The sequence below is a fragment of the Rhinopithecus bieti genome, unplaced genomic scaffold (assembly GCF_001698545.2).
Source record: "Rhinopithecus bieti isolate Rb0 unplaced genomic scaffold, ASM169854v2 scaffold_2654, whole genome shotgun sequence".
Lineage (NCBI taxonomy): Eukaryota > Metazoa > Chordata > Mammalia > Primates > Cercopithecidae > Rhinopithecus > Rhinopithecus bieti.
The window spans coordinates 3,018,790-3,034,291 of NW_016804048.1; the positions used below are offsets into that span (position 1 = coordinate 3,018,790).

Here is a 15,502-nt window from a genome sequence, read left to right on the forward strand (position 1 = left end):
GTGCTCTGACCCCTCTTGCCCTGGATAACTGAGCCTGACCACGTCCCCAGGCCTCCCGTGGTGTTGGCTTTCAAGGGCGAGAGCATGGGCTAAGGCGTCCCAGAGAGAGCTTGGATTCTGGACACTGGGATGGGAGGTGGCAGGACAGAGGGAGAGGATGGCCAAGCCTGAGAGTGAGCTCTGGAGCAGGGGTAGGCGAGCATTTCCTAAAGGGGAGAATGCACATTTTGGTTTTGAACTTCATGAGACTCAGCCCTGCTACTGCAGCAAGAAAGCAGCCATGGGCGATCTGTTAGCAAATGCACATGGCACTGCTCCAGTAAAACCTTTGAATACTGAAATGTGAATTTCAGATAAATTTCATGTGTCATGAGATGTTATCAATCTTTTGACTTTTTTCCCCCAACCACTTGAACATGGAAAAGCCAGTCTGAGATCAAGGTCCCACACGAATTAACAGTGAGCCAGGTTTGACCTGCGGGCTATGGTTGCCAGCCCCTGCTCCAGAGGCAGCCGGACAACCGTGCAGGGAGCCAGCTCTGGAGGGGAACCACCCCAATCTTGAGAGAAGCTGGCAAGCATGTGGCATCTCGAGATAGGAACTCCTCGAGGGACCCTCTCATAACCCACTGGGCCACTTTGGTCCTCTTCTGTACAGACCACATTTGCTCACATGTCTTCACAGATTGTAAAATCACTGAGAACAAGTTTGGATTAGATGTGGTAGCAGTCAGTTACTCAGAGATTTATATTTTATAATGCATTTGTTTACTTAACTCATTCACCCCCATTTTCTCAATGATTCTATTACCTTTTTACCCTGTGTGTAGTTTTATATGCCATCCCAAATCCTCCATGAAATGAAACAGGAACTGACCTTCTAGAGGCTCCTACCAGGGCCCCCACTCCCGCCGTGCTTGGCTCACCCTTGCTTCCCCAACGGTGAGGCCCCAGAGGTTAGGAAGGCCCCCTACATCATCTGCTGGGACCTTATTAGTCTCACTTTACACAGGATGGGAAAATGAGATCCTGCAAGGTTAGGGCATTAACCCAAAAACTCACAGCCACAGAAAAGCCAGAATTCAAACCCGGAAAGCCAACTGAAGAGCAGCAAAGAAGAGGGGGAAGAAGATTCTAGAAAAGACCTCTCGGAAGGGGAACTGAGCTGGGAGAACACTGGTCTTGATGGGACCTGAGCATCTGCAGGGCACAGTTCATGACCCCAGCTAGACTGGCCTCCTCTGGTGGGTGTCGAGGCTGCAAGTCCCGGCCCCCTGGGTGACACTCCTGGCCCTGAGCCCCACCCAGGTCACTCTGTCACCGCTTAAGGCGGAGTTCATTCACTTGCTGCGCTCAGCTGAGTCTCATGGAATTAGGACCGATGCCTGTAGGACCTGAAAGGCAAGGCCCAGGAATCCCAACCCTGTGTTAAGCTCTGGGCTAGTGTCAAGCCCTGGGAGTCAAGACACTGTGACAGGGCTCGCTTCCTCTTTCCTCACTCTGGACAGCTCTGACCATGCAGCCTGAACTGTGTCGGGTTATGGGAGGGCAGCAGGCCAGAGACCCCACCTGGCATGGTGCCTGGCACACAGCAGACACTCGATAACTGTGTGGAGAACTGAACTGGCCCGAGAGTGAGGGCTGGAGGTAGCAGGCGCTGGACTGGGAGGTGAGTGGAAGACAGGGCGGTAGAAAGTCTGGGGCTAATGCCACTTGTTCAACTGTCCGACCCTCTGTCCATCCATCTGTTTTTGCTGTTTTTGAAAAAACGTATTCATTTAACAACTCTGTAGCAGTTATCTATTGCTGCATAACAAATTATCGCAAAAGGAGTGGCTTACAACCAGAGGACTTAAAATCTGGCAGTTTCTGTGGGTAAGGGATCTGGGTGCGGCTGGCTCAGGGTCTTGCACAAGGCTACAGCATCAAGGTCCCGGGGCTGCTGTCATTTCCAGGCTTGGCCTGAGAAGGATCTGCATCCGGCCCTGCCTTGGCAGGATTCGGTTTCTCCAGGGCTACGAGGCAGAAGCATCCTCTCCTATTGGGCGGCTCACAGCAGGCGGCTTCCTTCATCAAACTGAGCAAGCCAAGGTGGAAGTCAGTCTTTTGGAACCTGATTTCAGAAGGGACACCCCATCACTTTTACCGTAGTCTGTTTGCTAGAAACAAGGTACTATGTCCCACCTACACTCAAGAGGAGGGGCTTACACAAGGGCAGGACTCCCAGGAGGCCGGGATCATTGTGAACCACTTTAGAGTCTGCCTACCACCAACTCCCACCAACCGACCCAAACCTGCCCCTCTTCCCCAAACACACAAGCGCCATCGAGGGCCACAGGGTCTGGCCTCCCCTAACTCATCCACTCCTTACTGCTCCTCCCTGCTCATCTCTAGGCCTCCAGTGCCGCTGAAGGATGGAAGCCCCAGCATCTGGGAGCTTGTCAGAGATGCAGATCTGCCAGGGCCCCACCAGACCTAGGGACTCAGGCACTTTGGGACTGGGGTCCAGCAGTCTGCTCAAAGGGGCCCTCCAGGTGACTGGGTACGTGATGGGTTGAGAACCCTCCCCAGGCCTCATGGTTGCTGTGGAGCTGGATGCACTTTAGCTGGCTGCTGTCGCTTTCCTGACTGGGCAAATGTGTCCAAAGCTTCCAGCGACTCCTTGTCCCTGCTAGGGTTCACCCAGGGGCCTGGAGAGAGAAGCCTGTTGAGCTACAGATGCAAAGATTCTTCCCAAAGTCCTTCCACATCCTCCTCCCCATAGCCAGTGAGTGGGGAAACCACAAGGGTCCCGAGGGACTGGCTGCTTGGCTCTCTCCTGGTGCCAGTGGTGTTCCAGGCCTGCTGATTAGACATTTGGCCTCTCTTCCAGGCCGGGGCTCATTCTTATAATAAAGAGTTATGGATGACAAGATTTTGTCATATTTACAGTGGATCTGTCACCCTGAATCTGGGGACTCTGATTCCTGTCATTTGCCTCCTGACAGCACCCACCCATGGGAGCTTCAAAGTGGATCTCCAAGGGGCAGCAACTGCAGCCTAGAGAATCTGAGGCTCCATCCCAGCACCTTTCCCTGAGAGATTCCCTGGATCTCCTCCCTCCACGCCCTAGCCCAGTGAGCTGGAACCGGGCAGGCCCTCAGAGCAGGGCGTCCCTTTCTGCTATCAGGGGCGTCAGGCATGCCTGTTTGGGCCTTGGGTCCTGTTTCTCTGAATCCCTCTCACCTACCCTGCCCCCTGCAGCCCGCCCAGCCCAGGCTCCTCATCTTCAAGTCACTATCCCAGCCTGGCACGTGTTCCCATCCTTTCCACTCTGGGCAGCCTGCCTTGGCCATCTTCCGGGACACCACATGCCCTGGCAGCGGTGCTCCCTCTGCCTTCCTGGCATCCCAAATGGCCCTGCTCCACTGGGCCCTCCAGGAATAAAATTCATCCTGTCATGGTCAGAGGCAGGCTCTTCAGGTGGCTTTCCAGGGAGTGCAGTGCTGCCCCATCCCCACCCCGCTCCTCCACGTCCCTCCCAGGCACCCCTGAGTGTCCAAAACACTCCTTAAGAGACTGCAGCCTGGGGGACGTAGGGCAGGAGAGGCTGCACAAGCCAGGAGCAGACAAAAGGAAACCGATTCCCACACGAGCCAGACACAGAGACTTGAGTGTTCACACCACTTAGGAGGATGAGCTCGCACCTTTAGAGAAGAAACGGAGGCTGTCCCCAGGTAAGGAGGCCATGGGACATTTACTCCATCTGTCACCAGAGTCAAGAGCACCCCTTCTCTCTGGGCACAGGCTCCCACAGCCCTGCAAATTCGTCCAGGCCTGGGAGGGACTGCCCAATGTCTCATCACTTGCTCGCCTGCCTCTGCCCCCGTCTGCTTCCCCTGCAGGCTTCTGGGTAGTGCTCACAGGACCCGCCTCCCCCCTGGCCTCCCTCCAGACTTGAAGGCCGGGCAGGGGGGTCCTCAACCCTTCTGACCCAGCCCCAGAGTTCAGGCAGCCCATGGGCCACTGCTTATTTGTGAATAGTCCCCCGTAAAAGGGGAGCTGGGGCGGTCAGGCCCTGGCATCCTGCTATGCTTTGGGTGCCACTCCGCGGACGGTCCGGGGCTCCTAAATCGACAAGGCATCCCATGTCGACGTTTGGACCTTGGCTTTGCAGGTTCAGGGACTCTATCTGACTCGGGGATTTGCCCTGACAGACTTCAAAAGAAACTATCAGCCAGGAATTGTGTTCTGCTGCCAGAAGAGAAGTGGCTTAAACAACTAAAGGTTTATTCTCTCATAACAGAATAGATGAAGGCAGCCTGGGCCCGGCCTGTCCCCATCCGCACGATCCCAGCATTGCTGGAGGGGCTCCTGCCTTCGAGTCCACTTCCCAGAGTGCAAGGGCAAGGATGCGCATGGGGCATGGGGCAGGAGGCCTTGAGAACGCTTCCCGGAAGTCTCGCCCAGCGGCTCTGCTCACATTCCATTGGTCAGTCCTGCCGCAAGGGCTACTGGGAAATGGAGTCTTTTCGCTGAGCACATGGCTGCCATAATTAAAGTCAGGGTGCCTAACTAAAGAAGACGGGGAGAATGCATATTTTCCGCCAGAGTGACAAATCCTAGAAAAATCAAGCTATTTATTTATGGAGGGGATACATTTTCTAGTGTCCAGGATACACATCCTTGCTCTCAGGGACTTCTCAGAAGTCTAAACAACAGGGTTGTTAGTGAATAAGCCTGGAATTAGGAAGGAGAATGGGACAGGCTTGTAGGAATTAAGACCAATCTCGTCAGAAGCCTTGTCTCCACCCCGCTGCACTTTCCCAGGGAGCAGAAGAGTCGGGTCATTCATTCCCTCACACATTCCTTCAGCAAATATGCATGGAATAATAACTGTAAACAGGACATGGTGTGGTGCCGTGGGACAGAGGTGGATTTCTGTCCTCTAGAATCCTGCTGTCAGGTGAGGGAGTGACGGAGGAAACACACACACACACACAGAGAGAGAGAGAGAGAGAGAGAGAGAGAGAGAGAGAGAAACTAGAATAGCAAAAAGCAAGCCCCAGCTGAGAGAGTTTAGCTGGAGGCACCAGGGAGAGCTTTAGGGCTGCACCTTGAACAGGTGGGAATTCAATGCCTTTCACATTCCCATGTGCTGTTCTGTCCCTGGAATGCCCTTGACCCTCCCTGCTGTCTCCCTGCCATGTCCACTGCCTTCTTCCATGCAGCCTACCAGGGCTTTGGGTTCCCACTCCTTTCCGCCACTGTAGGAGGTGCCGGTTATCAGCCAGCCCTGTCTGAGAGTTTGTGTGTTCCCTGTCTGTCCGTGCAAACTAGTCTGAAGCTCTTGATTGGTGTCCATTTCATTCATTTTTGCATCAGACTCACCTGCTGAGTGCCTTGTGAATAAAAGGTGTTATGAAATCGTTTTTGGTGCAGGCTATTCCAGGTGAAGAGCTAGCAGAATGTAGACAGGCAAGTCTGAGTACCTTTGTCTGCCTCTGTTTTCCTCCTGCTTACTTTTGTAATTGACCTGTCCATTTTTAGATTATAATTTGCCATGCATTTTTAGTGGGTTGCATCCTTACGTTTTAATTTTATAAGTCAGCTGTTTCCACTTATACAGGAAATACTGTAGGAGGTAAAGACTCTGTTTTGTTATTTAATTCCGATTTGGAAAGTAATACTTCCTGGCTTCATCCCGGATTCCTGGCGTGGGTGCATCTGGGGACCTGTGGCCCCATATTGGCTGATTATAGGTCAGAGCATTATGAACCATGGGCATAGTACTGGGGTTATTGTCCTGAAGCTGCACCATCACCTCTTATTTGAGAGAGAACTTCTCTGATTTTTCACTGGGTGTTCAGGAGTTGTGCATTCTGACTAGCCCTTGTCTGGAATAAATCTCTGTTCCCTTCAGAAGGCTTGCTGGAGTCTACTTGGCTGCCCAGGGCAGGCCCCAGCTGGGCACCCAGACAATGCCTACCTTTCCTTGAGATTGGCCAGACCCATGTGCCTCAGCTCCTGTACCAGCCTTGCATTTATTTTTATTGGTAGTTATCACACATGTCATCATTTTGGGCCCTGGCAGCTAGAAAGATCTCCATGAAGAACCTGACATGGCTCTCAGCTTGGTTCCCACCTCCCTTCCCTACCAAAATTCCACACTGACTGAGTATGTCCAGGTACCAAGACACTTTGGGGAATTCAGAGATGAGTAAGACATGGTCCTGTTCTCAGACAGTTTTCTACCAAATATCTTATCTGGCAGAGTGAGACTGGGACTGCATGGGCATGCAGGTCACAGGCTGCCAGTGTGCAGAGGAAGGCATCGTTCTGGCTGGAAAAGTTAGAATCGAAAGACTTCCCAGCGAGGGTGAGGAAAAAATTTCCTTGGCGTGAGGACAGAGAAAGGGTAATCAAGGCAGGGAGAACAGCCAAGCCGGACCCCAGACCTCTCCTCCTAACAGTGGCTGCCATTTTTCAAGTATTTACTGGGAGCCACATGCCGGACACACGCTATCCCCAATCTTTAAAGACAGCCTACATTCAAGTTGAAATCCAACACCAAAGCCCAAGCTCTGCCACCCTGCCCTGCTGAGAAACGGCAGACTCAATAGGCCAAGGCAGGTACAGAGGCCATGAGAGGTGGCACGATGGGGGGCCTGAGGCCATTCTCAGCCAGCTAGGGGGCCGCTGCCTGGCACAGGGCACAGAAGCCACAAAACACTGGCTGATGGACAACGAAAGGGGAGCCAGGGCAGGAGGGAGGGTCCTGTTTGTTTTTTGGAAGTGAAGACGAGAGTGACCCATTCATGCTGCATTTGAGGAAGATGACTCTGGCAGTGCCACAGGGACTAGGGGAGAGGTCAGTGAGGAGGGCAGGTGGGCAGTGGAGACAGGGCAAGGGATCTGGTTAGGTCATTGTTGTGGAGGGGACAAATGACCTATCCACAGGGCACACTGATTGTGGGAGGTGATGGAGGGACATCAAAAGCGACACCAGCCCTCTCACACTGGGAGGATGAGGATACCAGTGTGCACGAGACAGGTGCTGCTTTTGACCTTCACCTGCAGAAACGTGTAAACGTGTTTTATATCTGACCCCACACACACACAGCACGTACAACAAATCCAGTTTCATAAAACATTCTTTAACCTTGCTGCAAGTGATTCACACAGAATTGTTCCAAGGAATACTGTACCATTTAAAAATCATATTGCAACCTCTAGGCTGGTCTCATAGTCAGCTGGCCTGGAAAGCAGCAGGCTGGACGGTAAGGAGGGAGCCAGGACCGGAGAGGGGCGTGGGTGGAAGGTTTCAGCTGGATGATGCTGAGAGGCATTTAGCGGGAAAGCCCGACAGGCACCAAAAGCCTCGACCTGAGCTAAAAAAGTAATGCTGGACTCAGAAGGCTCCATCCTGCTCCATCTCTCTCCCTCCCTCTCTCTCTGCTCTCCCTCCCTCACAGACGGGAAGATTTCTGGGGGAGGTGGATGGTGCTGTCATGACCCAGCTGCTCAGCATGGGGGTGTTCAGCCAGTAAGTGGGGCACACTCCTCCCCCGTCCAAATAGACATAGCAAACCGAGAGCTGATGCTAAGTGGCCCAAGCGGATCTCGGGATCCTGACCTCCAAATCCCACAGTGGGTGCCCCTAAAGAGCTCCAAAAGCAATCTTTATGGAGCCAGGGCATCAACATGATGTGGGGAGGGCTTAAGGTCATGTGGGCATCCCTGGGAGGGACCCCGCAGGTCAGACCCTAGAGGGAAAACCGTCCAACTCAGAGGGCAAGCCATTTGCTCTTCATTGTCTTTAAACCATTCCAAGTGCAGACATGTAATTTTCAGCATGAACTGTCTTCTGATCTGCTGTCCTAGCTCAGGTTCCTTTGGGAATTGTGGTAAATGGGCGCTCTGCTAGTAAAGCCTCCTGAGGCAGGGGCAAGGTGTGGGGGTCGCTTCGGACTCATCACAGCCTGCGTCTGATTTTCAGAGTGACCATGTATGACTATCAGGCCATGTGCAAACCCTCAAGTCACCACCACAGCGCGGCCCAGCCCCTGGTCAGCGTGAGTGTCACCCAGCCCTTCCCTCTGCCAGCCAGCCAGTCCTCTGCCCTCTCCTGGAATGAGGTCACTGGTCCTTGTTCTCACCCACCTTGGGTGTCTGGCCCCAGGGCCCTACCTTGACCATCTCCACCTTCTGCTCAGAGCCACTTCTGCTCAAGAGCCCACTGCTTCTCAGTCGCCTCCAGAGGCAGGCCTGGTGGGTCAAAATGGCATTCGGGGCTCAAAAGGGACTGCCCTCTGGTAGCTGTGACATTAACAGGGCCTCTGGCGGAGACAGAGAGAGCAACCTGCCCCCCAGGCCTCCAGCCCCTGAACACCTTTGCCACTTGATCACCCAGGGATCCTCAGCAAAGTACAGCACCAGGATGAGGACCTTGACTTCATCTCCTGGGAGGGGGGCATGTCCCAACCCCACCCCTGAGACGTTCTGACCTTCAATAGGCCATTTCCCTTCCCAGCTTAGCTCACTACCTGCAGGGCCAGGTGGAGGTAAGAGGGGGAATGGTGGTGCTGGGTTGCAGGCCTGTGCTCTGCCGCCCCCGCTCCCAGTGGCAGGGCAGCCCACTCTCTGGTCTCTCTGAGGGTGGTGCTGGGGTGTGGGGGGACACTCAGCCTTGGACCTAGGTGTGAGTGGTGTGCACTCTCTCCTTCCCAGCCAATTTCTGCCTTCTTGACGGCGACCAGGTGGCTGCTGCAGGAGCTGGTGCTGTGAGTGGGGGTAGACATAGGGCTGGCGGAGGGCTGCATGCAAGGGTGGCTTAGGAGGGTGTCCTTGAGCAGGGAGCTGCAAGGTCTCCAGGACAACCCACTTGCTACCAGAACCCAGGGAAGGAGGGCACAACCCCTGGGCATGGACACCACCTCCTCCCTGCACGCTGCCCCTGGGAGGGACCTCACCGCTCACCCCAGAGCTCTCAAGCAGGGAAGAGGGTGTCCTAGAGGAGAGGGGATGGGCCGGGGGCTGTCAGGGATACTCCAGCCCCTTGTAACCCAGGTCAGGAGGGTTCAGAGGTCTCCGAGATTCAGTCCTGTGTCCTACAGGTTCCTGCTGGAGTGGAGCGTCTGGGGCTCCTGGTACGACAGAGGGGCTGAGGGTGAGTGCATGGAGCGGCAAGGCCATGTGCTGAAGAGCAGTGGCATTTTGGTCCACTCATGTGAGACCATTCCCCGTGGGGTGGGTGACAGTGGGGACAGGCGCATCGTTGTTCACATCTCACCCTGCGTGGCCTTCTCTCATCACCTCCCTCACTCCTGGCTCTGTGTGTGACATCATCTTGGGACACCGCCACTCCATGTGCCATCATCACCACCCCATGACATCCTGCCCTCCTGTGCCACCATGTTCTTCCTGTGCCGTGTTCACCCTGTGCTGGGCTCATGTCCCGGCCAGCCAAAAGTGTCTTCCATCACTGTAAGTAGTTCTGCTGAGGCAATCCCTGCTGGCGGTGGGTTGGGGACGCAGCAGGAGCTACAAAGAACCCGCCCTCCATGACCCGTCCCAGGAATGACCCCAAGCAGGCTGAGCTGTCCCGGTTTAAAGCACCGTTCCTGGGGGTTGGGGGACTGGGGAGTCTAGCCCAGATCTCATCTCACACGAGGACAGTCAGGCCCCAGGGAAAATGAGAAACTCCAGCCTCCCCTTGGGTGAGAACATGTAAGATTCCAAGAGGAAGGGTGGTGTGGCCGGGTGGCCATGAGCCAATATGAGTGAGCAACCGCCAGCCCACCCCTTGGAGAAGCAAAGAGCGGCACCGTAGACTGGGCATCGCCAGCCCTCAGCGGGACTCCTGGTTCCAGATGTCCCAGGAAGCGCTCAGGACGATTCCCCTCTGGGACCCTGTGTCTGAGGACAAAGTCCCCCAGAGGCAGCGACCATGAGAGGCCCCAACACAAAGCCCGGTGGCTCTGGCCACACGCACAGGGCGGCAATGAGCCTGGCCTTTCAAAGCACTCACTGCCCGGGCGCCTGGGCACTCCATGACCACAGGAGGCCATCTGCCTCAGTGGGCTCTGCTCAGCTCCTCCGTGTTCATAGTACCTTTGCCACGGGGTTCCAAAACCTCCCACCACCTGGGCTGTCCCCAGCTTATCCCATCTCTTCATCTCTGCTGTGGTCCCCTCTCTGGCTTGCTCTTTTCTCTCTCCTGCTGGCCTCGGCTTGGGGCTTCTTCTGCCCCTCGGCTCAGGGTGGTTAGGGCTGTGTCTCCAGACTCCTGGACTCACACCCATGATCGACTGGGTGGGGCTGCTCTGGGGTGTTTGCAGTCAATAGGTGTCAGTGACAGGAACCAGGAACGCTGTGTCACTTAGAAGCAGGTCCCCACCCCCTGCGCAGAAACACAGGGCTTCACCGTGGGGTGGGGACACTGTCCCCTCTGTCAGCAGCTGCATCTTGAGGATGATCCCCCTCAATCTGCCTACTCAGAATTTCTCTTCTCTGGGGCACCTGTCCCCTGGAGCTCCTCCGCCTGGCCTGCCAGGTGTCAGTGTCCTCAGTGAAGGAGCACTGGACTTGGAGTCCCAGGCCGGGGTGTAGGTGCTGCAGCCCCGTCCACTGTGTGACCTTGGGGACGCCACTCAACCCTGCCGTTGTCAGGCCTCTGTGCCCAGCCCTGGGGACAAAACTCACAGCCCTGGCCGCTGTGGGCTTGCCCTTCTCAGCGAGGTTTTCTGCATGCCGGCTGGTGTCCCTCCCCTCTGGGTTTGGAGCTCTGGCTGGAAGTTTCTGGGTCTGGAAGTTGAGGAGATCCATGCTGTCCTGTAGGACCCCACATGAGCCTGGAAAGGTAGCTCACACTTGTGCCCCCCACCTCTAGGTCTATCCCTGGGGGCCACGGCCAGGCCCTGAGAACAGAAGGGCCACGCAGAGAGCCTTGGGAGGAACAGGAGCGCTGGGCACAGTCCCCGCCTATGCGGCGGGGCCCTGCTCTGCCACGTGCCCACCTCAGGAGGCTCCAGGAGGGAACAGACTTGGGTCCCCCAGAGCGGGGCTGAGGCACTCGCCTCTGCCTTCGGTTGAGTCCACTGTCCTTGTCCCAGGGAGCTAGGGCAAATCGCACTGCCCCCAAGGAGCCCCGCGCCAGGCGGCTGTGCCTTCTGGGCTTCGGCAGCCCAGGCCTGGAGCCCACCTGCCCGGCTGCCCCCACCCCAGGCGCTCAGGTGGGCCTGGCTATGCGGGAGAGGAGGGCAGGATTGCCCAGGAACTGCGCTAGGTCTGTCCACAGTGAGGGGAGGGTGGTGGGCCTAAGTACCCCCAAACCACCCCTTGGTGCCCCTCCTGCTTCTGCTCCCCGCTCAGACCCTCCCCGGGATCTGAGTGCTGGAAGGAGCCCTGGCGATGGCGCACCGCCCCCAGCTCACAGCGAGGGCCAGGCTCTCAGAGAGCAAGCCTTTCCCTCCACCGAGACCCAGGGCCCCTGCGGCGCCCCCCGTGTGAAGCCACTCTGTGCCTTCCCCTCCCTTCACCCCCACCGGCGCCTCCACACGGGTCCCGAGAACTGCCTGAGGAGGGACCATCTGCAGATGGACTCGGGGGGACTCTGGCCCTGGGAGTGCTGAGGCGAGGTCACCCCAGGCCATGCCCTCCGAGGCCCCTTCAGTGGCCTGATGTCGCTTCTCTGCCCGCAGCCCACAAACAGAAGAAGCAGGACCAGCTGCAGCCCTGCGACACCGAGTACCCCGTGTTCGTGTACCAGCCGGCCATCCGGGAGGCCAACGGGATCATCGAGTGCGGGCCCTGCCAGAAGTAAGGCCCCGGGCGGCGCTGCGCGTCCCGCCACACTCCTCCCTCCCTCGCGAGACGGAAGTCCGGGCGGGGCCCGGCACCCCCAGGGAGGAGGCGGAGCTTCCAGGCGCGAGCCCGCGCTCCAGGGTCTTCCCCCGCCGTCCTCCGGGCAGGAGACACGCAGGAGGCGGAAGGTCTGCGGCGGGCAGGACGCTGGGGACCGGGACCGCCGGGGGCGCTGCCGTAGGGGAGCGGGGAGAGGTGGCGAGCCCGCCCCACCCCACCCCACCAGGACCGCGGCCGTCACCCCGCGGCGTCTCTGGGCGAGGGCCCTTCAGCGGGTCTCCCCCACCCCTGCTCGGGCACAGGCCGGGCCCCAGGGCGGTGCCAGTGCCCGCGGCTGAGCTGCACTGGGAGCACTTGGAAGGCAGAGGGAGGTGCGAGAAGAGAAGCCGGAAAGTGTGCGATGTCCTCGGGCCGCTGGGAGCCTTGGGAGGAAGCGGAGCGCTGGGCACAGTCCCCGCCTGTATGGCGCGGCCCTGCTCTGCCGTGTGCCCACCTCTGCCGTGTGCCCACCTCAGGAGGCTCCAGGCCCAGAGCGCGGACAGCAGCCCGGTCAGGCTTCCTGCTGTGTGGAAGCCGCTAGTTACAACCCGCCCTGGCCCGGGGAGGCAGGGAGGCCGGACGGAAGGGTCTCTCCTGCTGACCCCCGCCGCCGAGCCCGGGAGGACCCCACCCCGGGAACGCAGCGGCCTCCTCGAGGGTCGCCTCAGCCAGACCCCCAGGCCGTGGCACCCCATTGAACAATGCGGCCCCTGCGGCGCTGGCACAGGGGCTCCCTTCTCCCCCTCCTGCGCGTCATGCCGCGCGGGTGTCTCCCCGGGTTCTGTGCAGGGTTGAGGGTTGAGATGCGCGTCCCCTGTGCACTAGTCTCCAAGGCTCGGTGCGAGGACAGAGCCGCGGTCTCGGAGGGAAGCGAGGGCCTCAGAGTAGAGAGACCTGAGTTTAAAACTGGCTCTGCTCTTCCTGGCTCCTGACCGTGGGCCAGTGACTTCGCCTGCTCTCGTCTCCGTTTGCTCATCCACAAAATGGGCACAATAGCAGCCTCATGGAGAGCCATGAAGGCTTAGAGTGTACATGGCTGTGGTGTGCACGTGTGGACGTGGGAGACCACCCGTCCGGCGGAGGCGCTCGGCAGGCGGCCGCTGGGACTGCTGGGAAGGCCGTGGGCCCGGTGGGCGGGCTCCGCCCCACTCCGCGCCACTCCTCGCAGGGCGGCCTCGCCGAGCGCGGGACCACCGCGCCACCTGGTGGCCAAGCTCCAGCACTGCCGCTTCGCCCAGGCCTGCCCCCGCCACCCTCACCCAAAGCAAGTGTTGCCGCCCCTCCCATTTGCTCTGGATGGTCTTGACTGACGCCTGTTGTCCCTGCATATATTAATAACAACTCTGCACTCTCCAAAGCGGCCCAGTTTGGACTTCCTCACTTTCTCCAATCTGCTAGGAAAGGAAATGCAGCAGCAAAGGCTTGTGGGGAAAGCCAGTAGAACTGAACCATCTGCCCGGGCCGGTTCCCGTAGCTGCCCCGACCCGCACTGCCTCTTGGTTCCGGGCTTCCCTGCCATCCTAACTCCACACTAAAGTCTCCAGAAGTTCCTTCCCTAGAAGCCCTTCTCGTGGTCGCCACGGAGCCGTCCTCGACTCCCTTTCTTTGCTGCAGGGTATTTGTGGTGCAACAGATTCCCAACAGTAACCTCCTCCTCCTGGTGACAGACCCCACCTGTGACTGCAGCATCTTCCCGCCAGTGCTGCAGGAGGCCACAGAAGTCAAATATATCCTGCAGTCCTCGGGGATGTGTGCGGTGGGGGCGGGGCTGTAGGAGGTGTCTGTGGGGCTCAGATTTTGAGCAGCGGGGCCAGCCTCCTCCACCACCAGTCTGTCCTCCACGGGGCTCCGTTATTTGTTCTCTAACCCTTCCCTGGGCCCCGGTGCTGCCTCCTGACCCCAAAGCTGCTTGCAGGGCAACTGGTGGCACCAGAGCAGGTTCTTCCAGACCTTGTTCCAGTCTTCAGAATGGGCTCCGGTCCTGAGATACTGACCTTAACAGTGGCTTCTGCACATAATGCCTCTGTCAAATGTGAGCGGATGCGCTCCCAGAAGCTCCGCAGGCGACCAGACTCCTGCCACGCCTTCCATCCAGAGGTAAAGGTTGAGGCGGGTCGAGGGTGGGCTGGATCTTCACCCCCAAGCCCTGTGTGCCTGGGTCTGTGCCCTGCAGACAGGAGCATGCCAATGAACACACCTGTGCCTGTGCTCTTCGGGGGAGATATTTGCGTTTATGCCCTGTGACACTGTGGTATAATAAGAAACAGATATTTGGTCTTTGTCCTGATTCCTGGCAAGCTCCTAAAACACTTGTTATTTCCTGAATGATGAGGGTGATAGGTGCATCTTTCGGTACAGTGTTTGGTCTTAGTCCCTGGTTCCTTCGCAGGTGCCTCTAAGACCTTTGGAATGATAGGGGTATCTTTGAATGCGAATTAGATGACTGGTGGCGGGGGGCCCTAGACAGGATGGGGGCTGGCCACAGGAAACACCAGGGCAGGATTAGAGGGTTGGGACTTTTGGCTCCAACGCCCAGCTTCTGGGAAAGGAAGGGGGCTGGAGATTGAGTTGATCACCAATGGCCAAAGATGTAATCCATCGTGCCTGTCGTAACAAAGCCTCCATGAAATCCCTGAGCAATGGTATTTGGAGAGTGTCCGAGTTGGTGAAAGGGTGTGGGAGCTCTGCGCACCCCATGCCTTGGCCTATGTGTCTCTTCCACTCAGCTGCCTGAGCTGCGTCCTTTATAATAAACCGGTCATGGTGAGGGAAGCACCTTCCTGAGCTTAGTGAGCCACGCTCACAGATCACGGAGCCTGAGACGGGGTCATGGGAACCCTAGATTTACAGCCAGCCTGTCAGAAGGACAGCAGACCTGGGGCTTGCGATTAGCATCTGAGGTGAGGGCCACCTTGTGGGACTGAGCCCTGTAACTTGCGGGATCTAATGCTAAGTCTCGATAGTGTCAGACTTGAATTGAATTTCAGGACAGACACCCAGTTGGTGTCCAGAGAGTGGGGTGGGAAAAACCCTTCACATTTGTTGAAGTGGTGGTGTGAAAACACAGCACAGCCCTATGTCATTAAAATACGAAGTCAACCAGGATCCAAAGGTGCTTTAACAAAGAGCCACGCTTCCTAGGGTTTGGGTGCTAGGTGAATTAGAATGCAGTTTTCCCATCTTGTCCTCATTCCCGCTACGCTTGGTTCGGAATGATCTGAGCAATGTGAGGAGGCCGTCATGTGGATGACAGTCATAGTGGCTGGAACGGATCCAGAACCGAGACCCAGGTGTCAGGCCCTGAGCCGGGCGCTTCATACCCGGTCCCGTCTGCTGGGACAATAATCCCCATCACTCCCAGAGTTGAGGACTTCCCTGAAGCCATTCTGAGAGGATGACCCCGTAGCCACTCCAAGCCTGGGGGCAAGCAGAGAAGGCTGGTGCCCCCTTCCCAGGCTGCGGGGCCAGCCTTGGCTTTTCCCCCACAAGGGAGGGGTCTAAGAAAGGTAGCAGTGCTTCCCCTGCTTTCTGAAACTCCGCTTTCCCCAGGATTTTGGCCCCATTCGTGGTGGAAGCCCCTCCCTTTTCGAGGGTCCCCTTCTGAGTGCTGCCCTCTCAC

General features: G+C 57.4%; 1 protein-coding gene across 1 annotated transcript in view; it reads left to right on the forward strand.

Moving 5' to 3' along the window:
• The window catches only part of CACNA2D4 (calcium voltage-gated channel auxiliary subunit alpha2delta 4), a 135,166-nt gene that overhangs the window by 117,885 nt on the left and 1,779 nt on the right, over positions 1–15,502 (forward strand). Inside the window, exons 31-38 of the mRNA XM_017862418.1 lie at positions 7,455–7,525; positions 7,979–8,054; positions 8,710–8,762; positions 9,096–9,148; positions 9,445–9,465; positions 11,682–11,799; positions 13,498–13,610; positions 13,898–13,980. Coding sequence (XP_017717907.1) covers positions 7,455–7,525; positions 7,979–8,054; positions 8,710–8,762; positions 9,096–9,148; positions 9,445–9,465; positions 11,682–11,799; positions 13,498–13,610; positions 13,898–13,980 — 588 coding nt within the window. The remainder of the gene's footprint in view (positions 1–7,454; positions 7,526–7,978; positions 8,055–8,709; positions 8,763–9,095; positions 9,149–9,444; positions 9,466–11,681; positions 11,800–13,497; positions 13,611–13,897; positions 13,981–15,502) is intronic.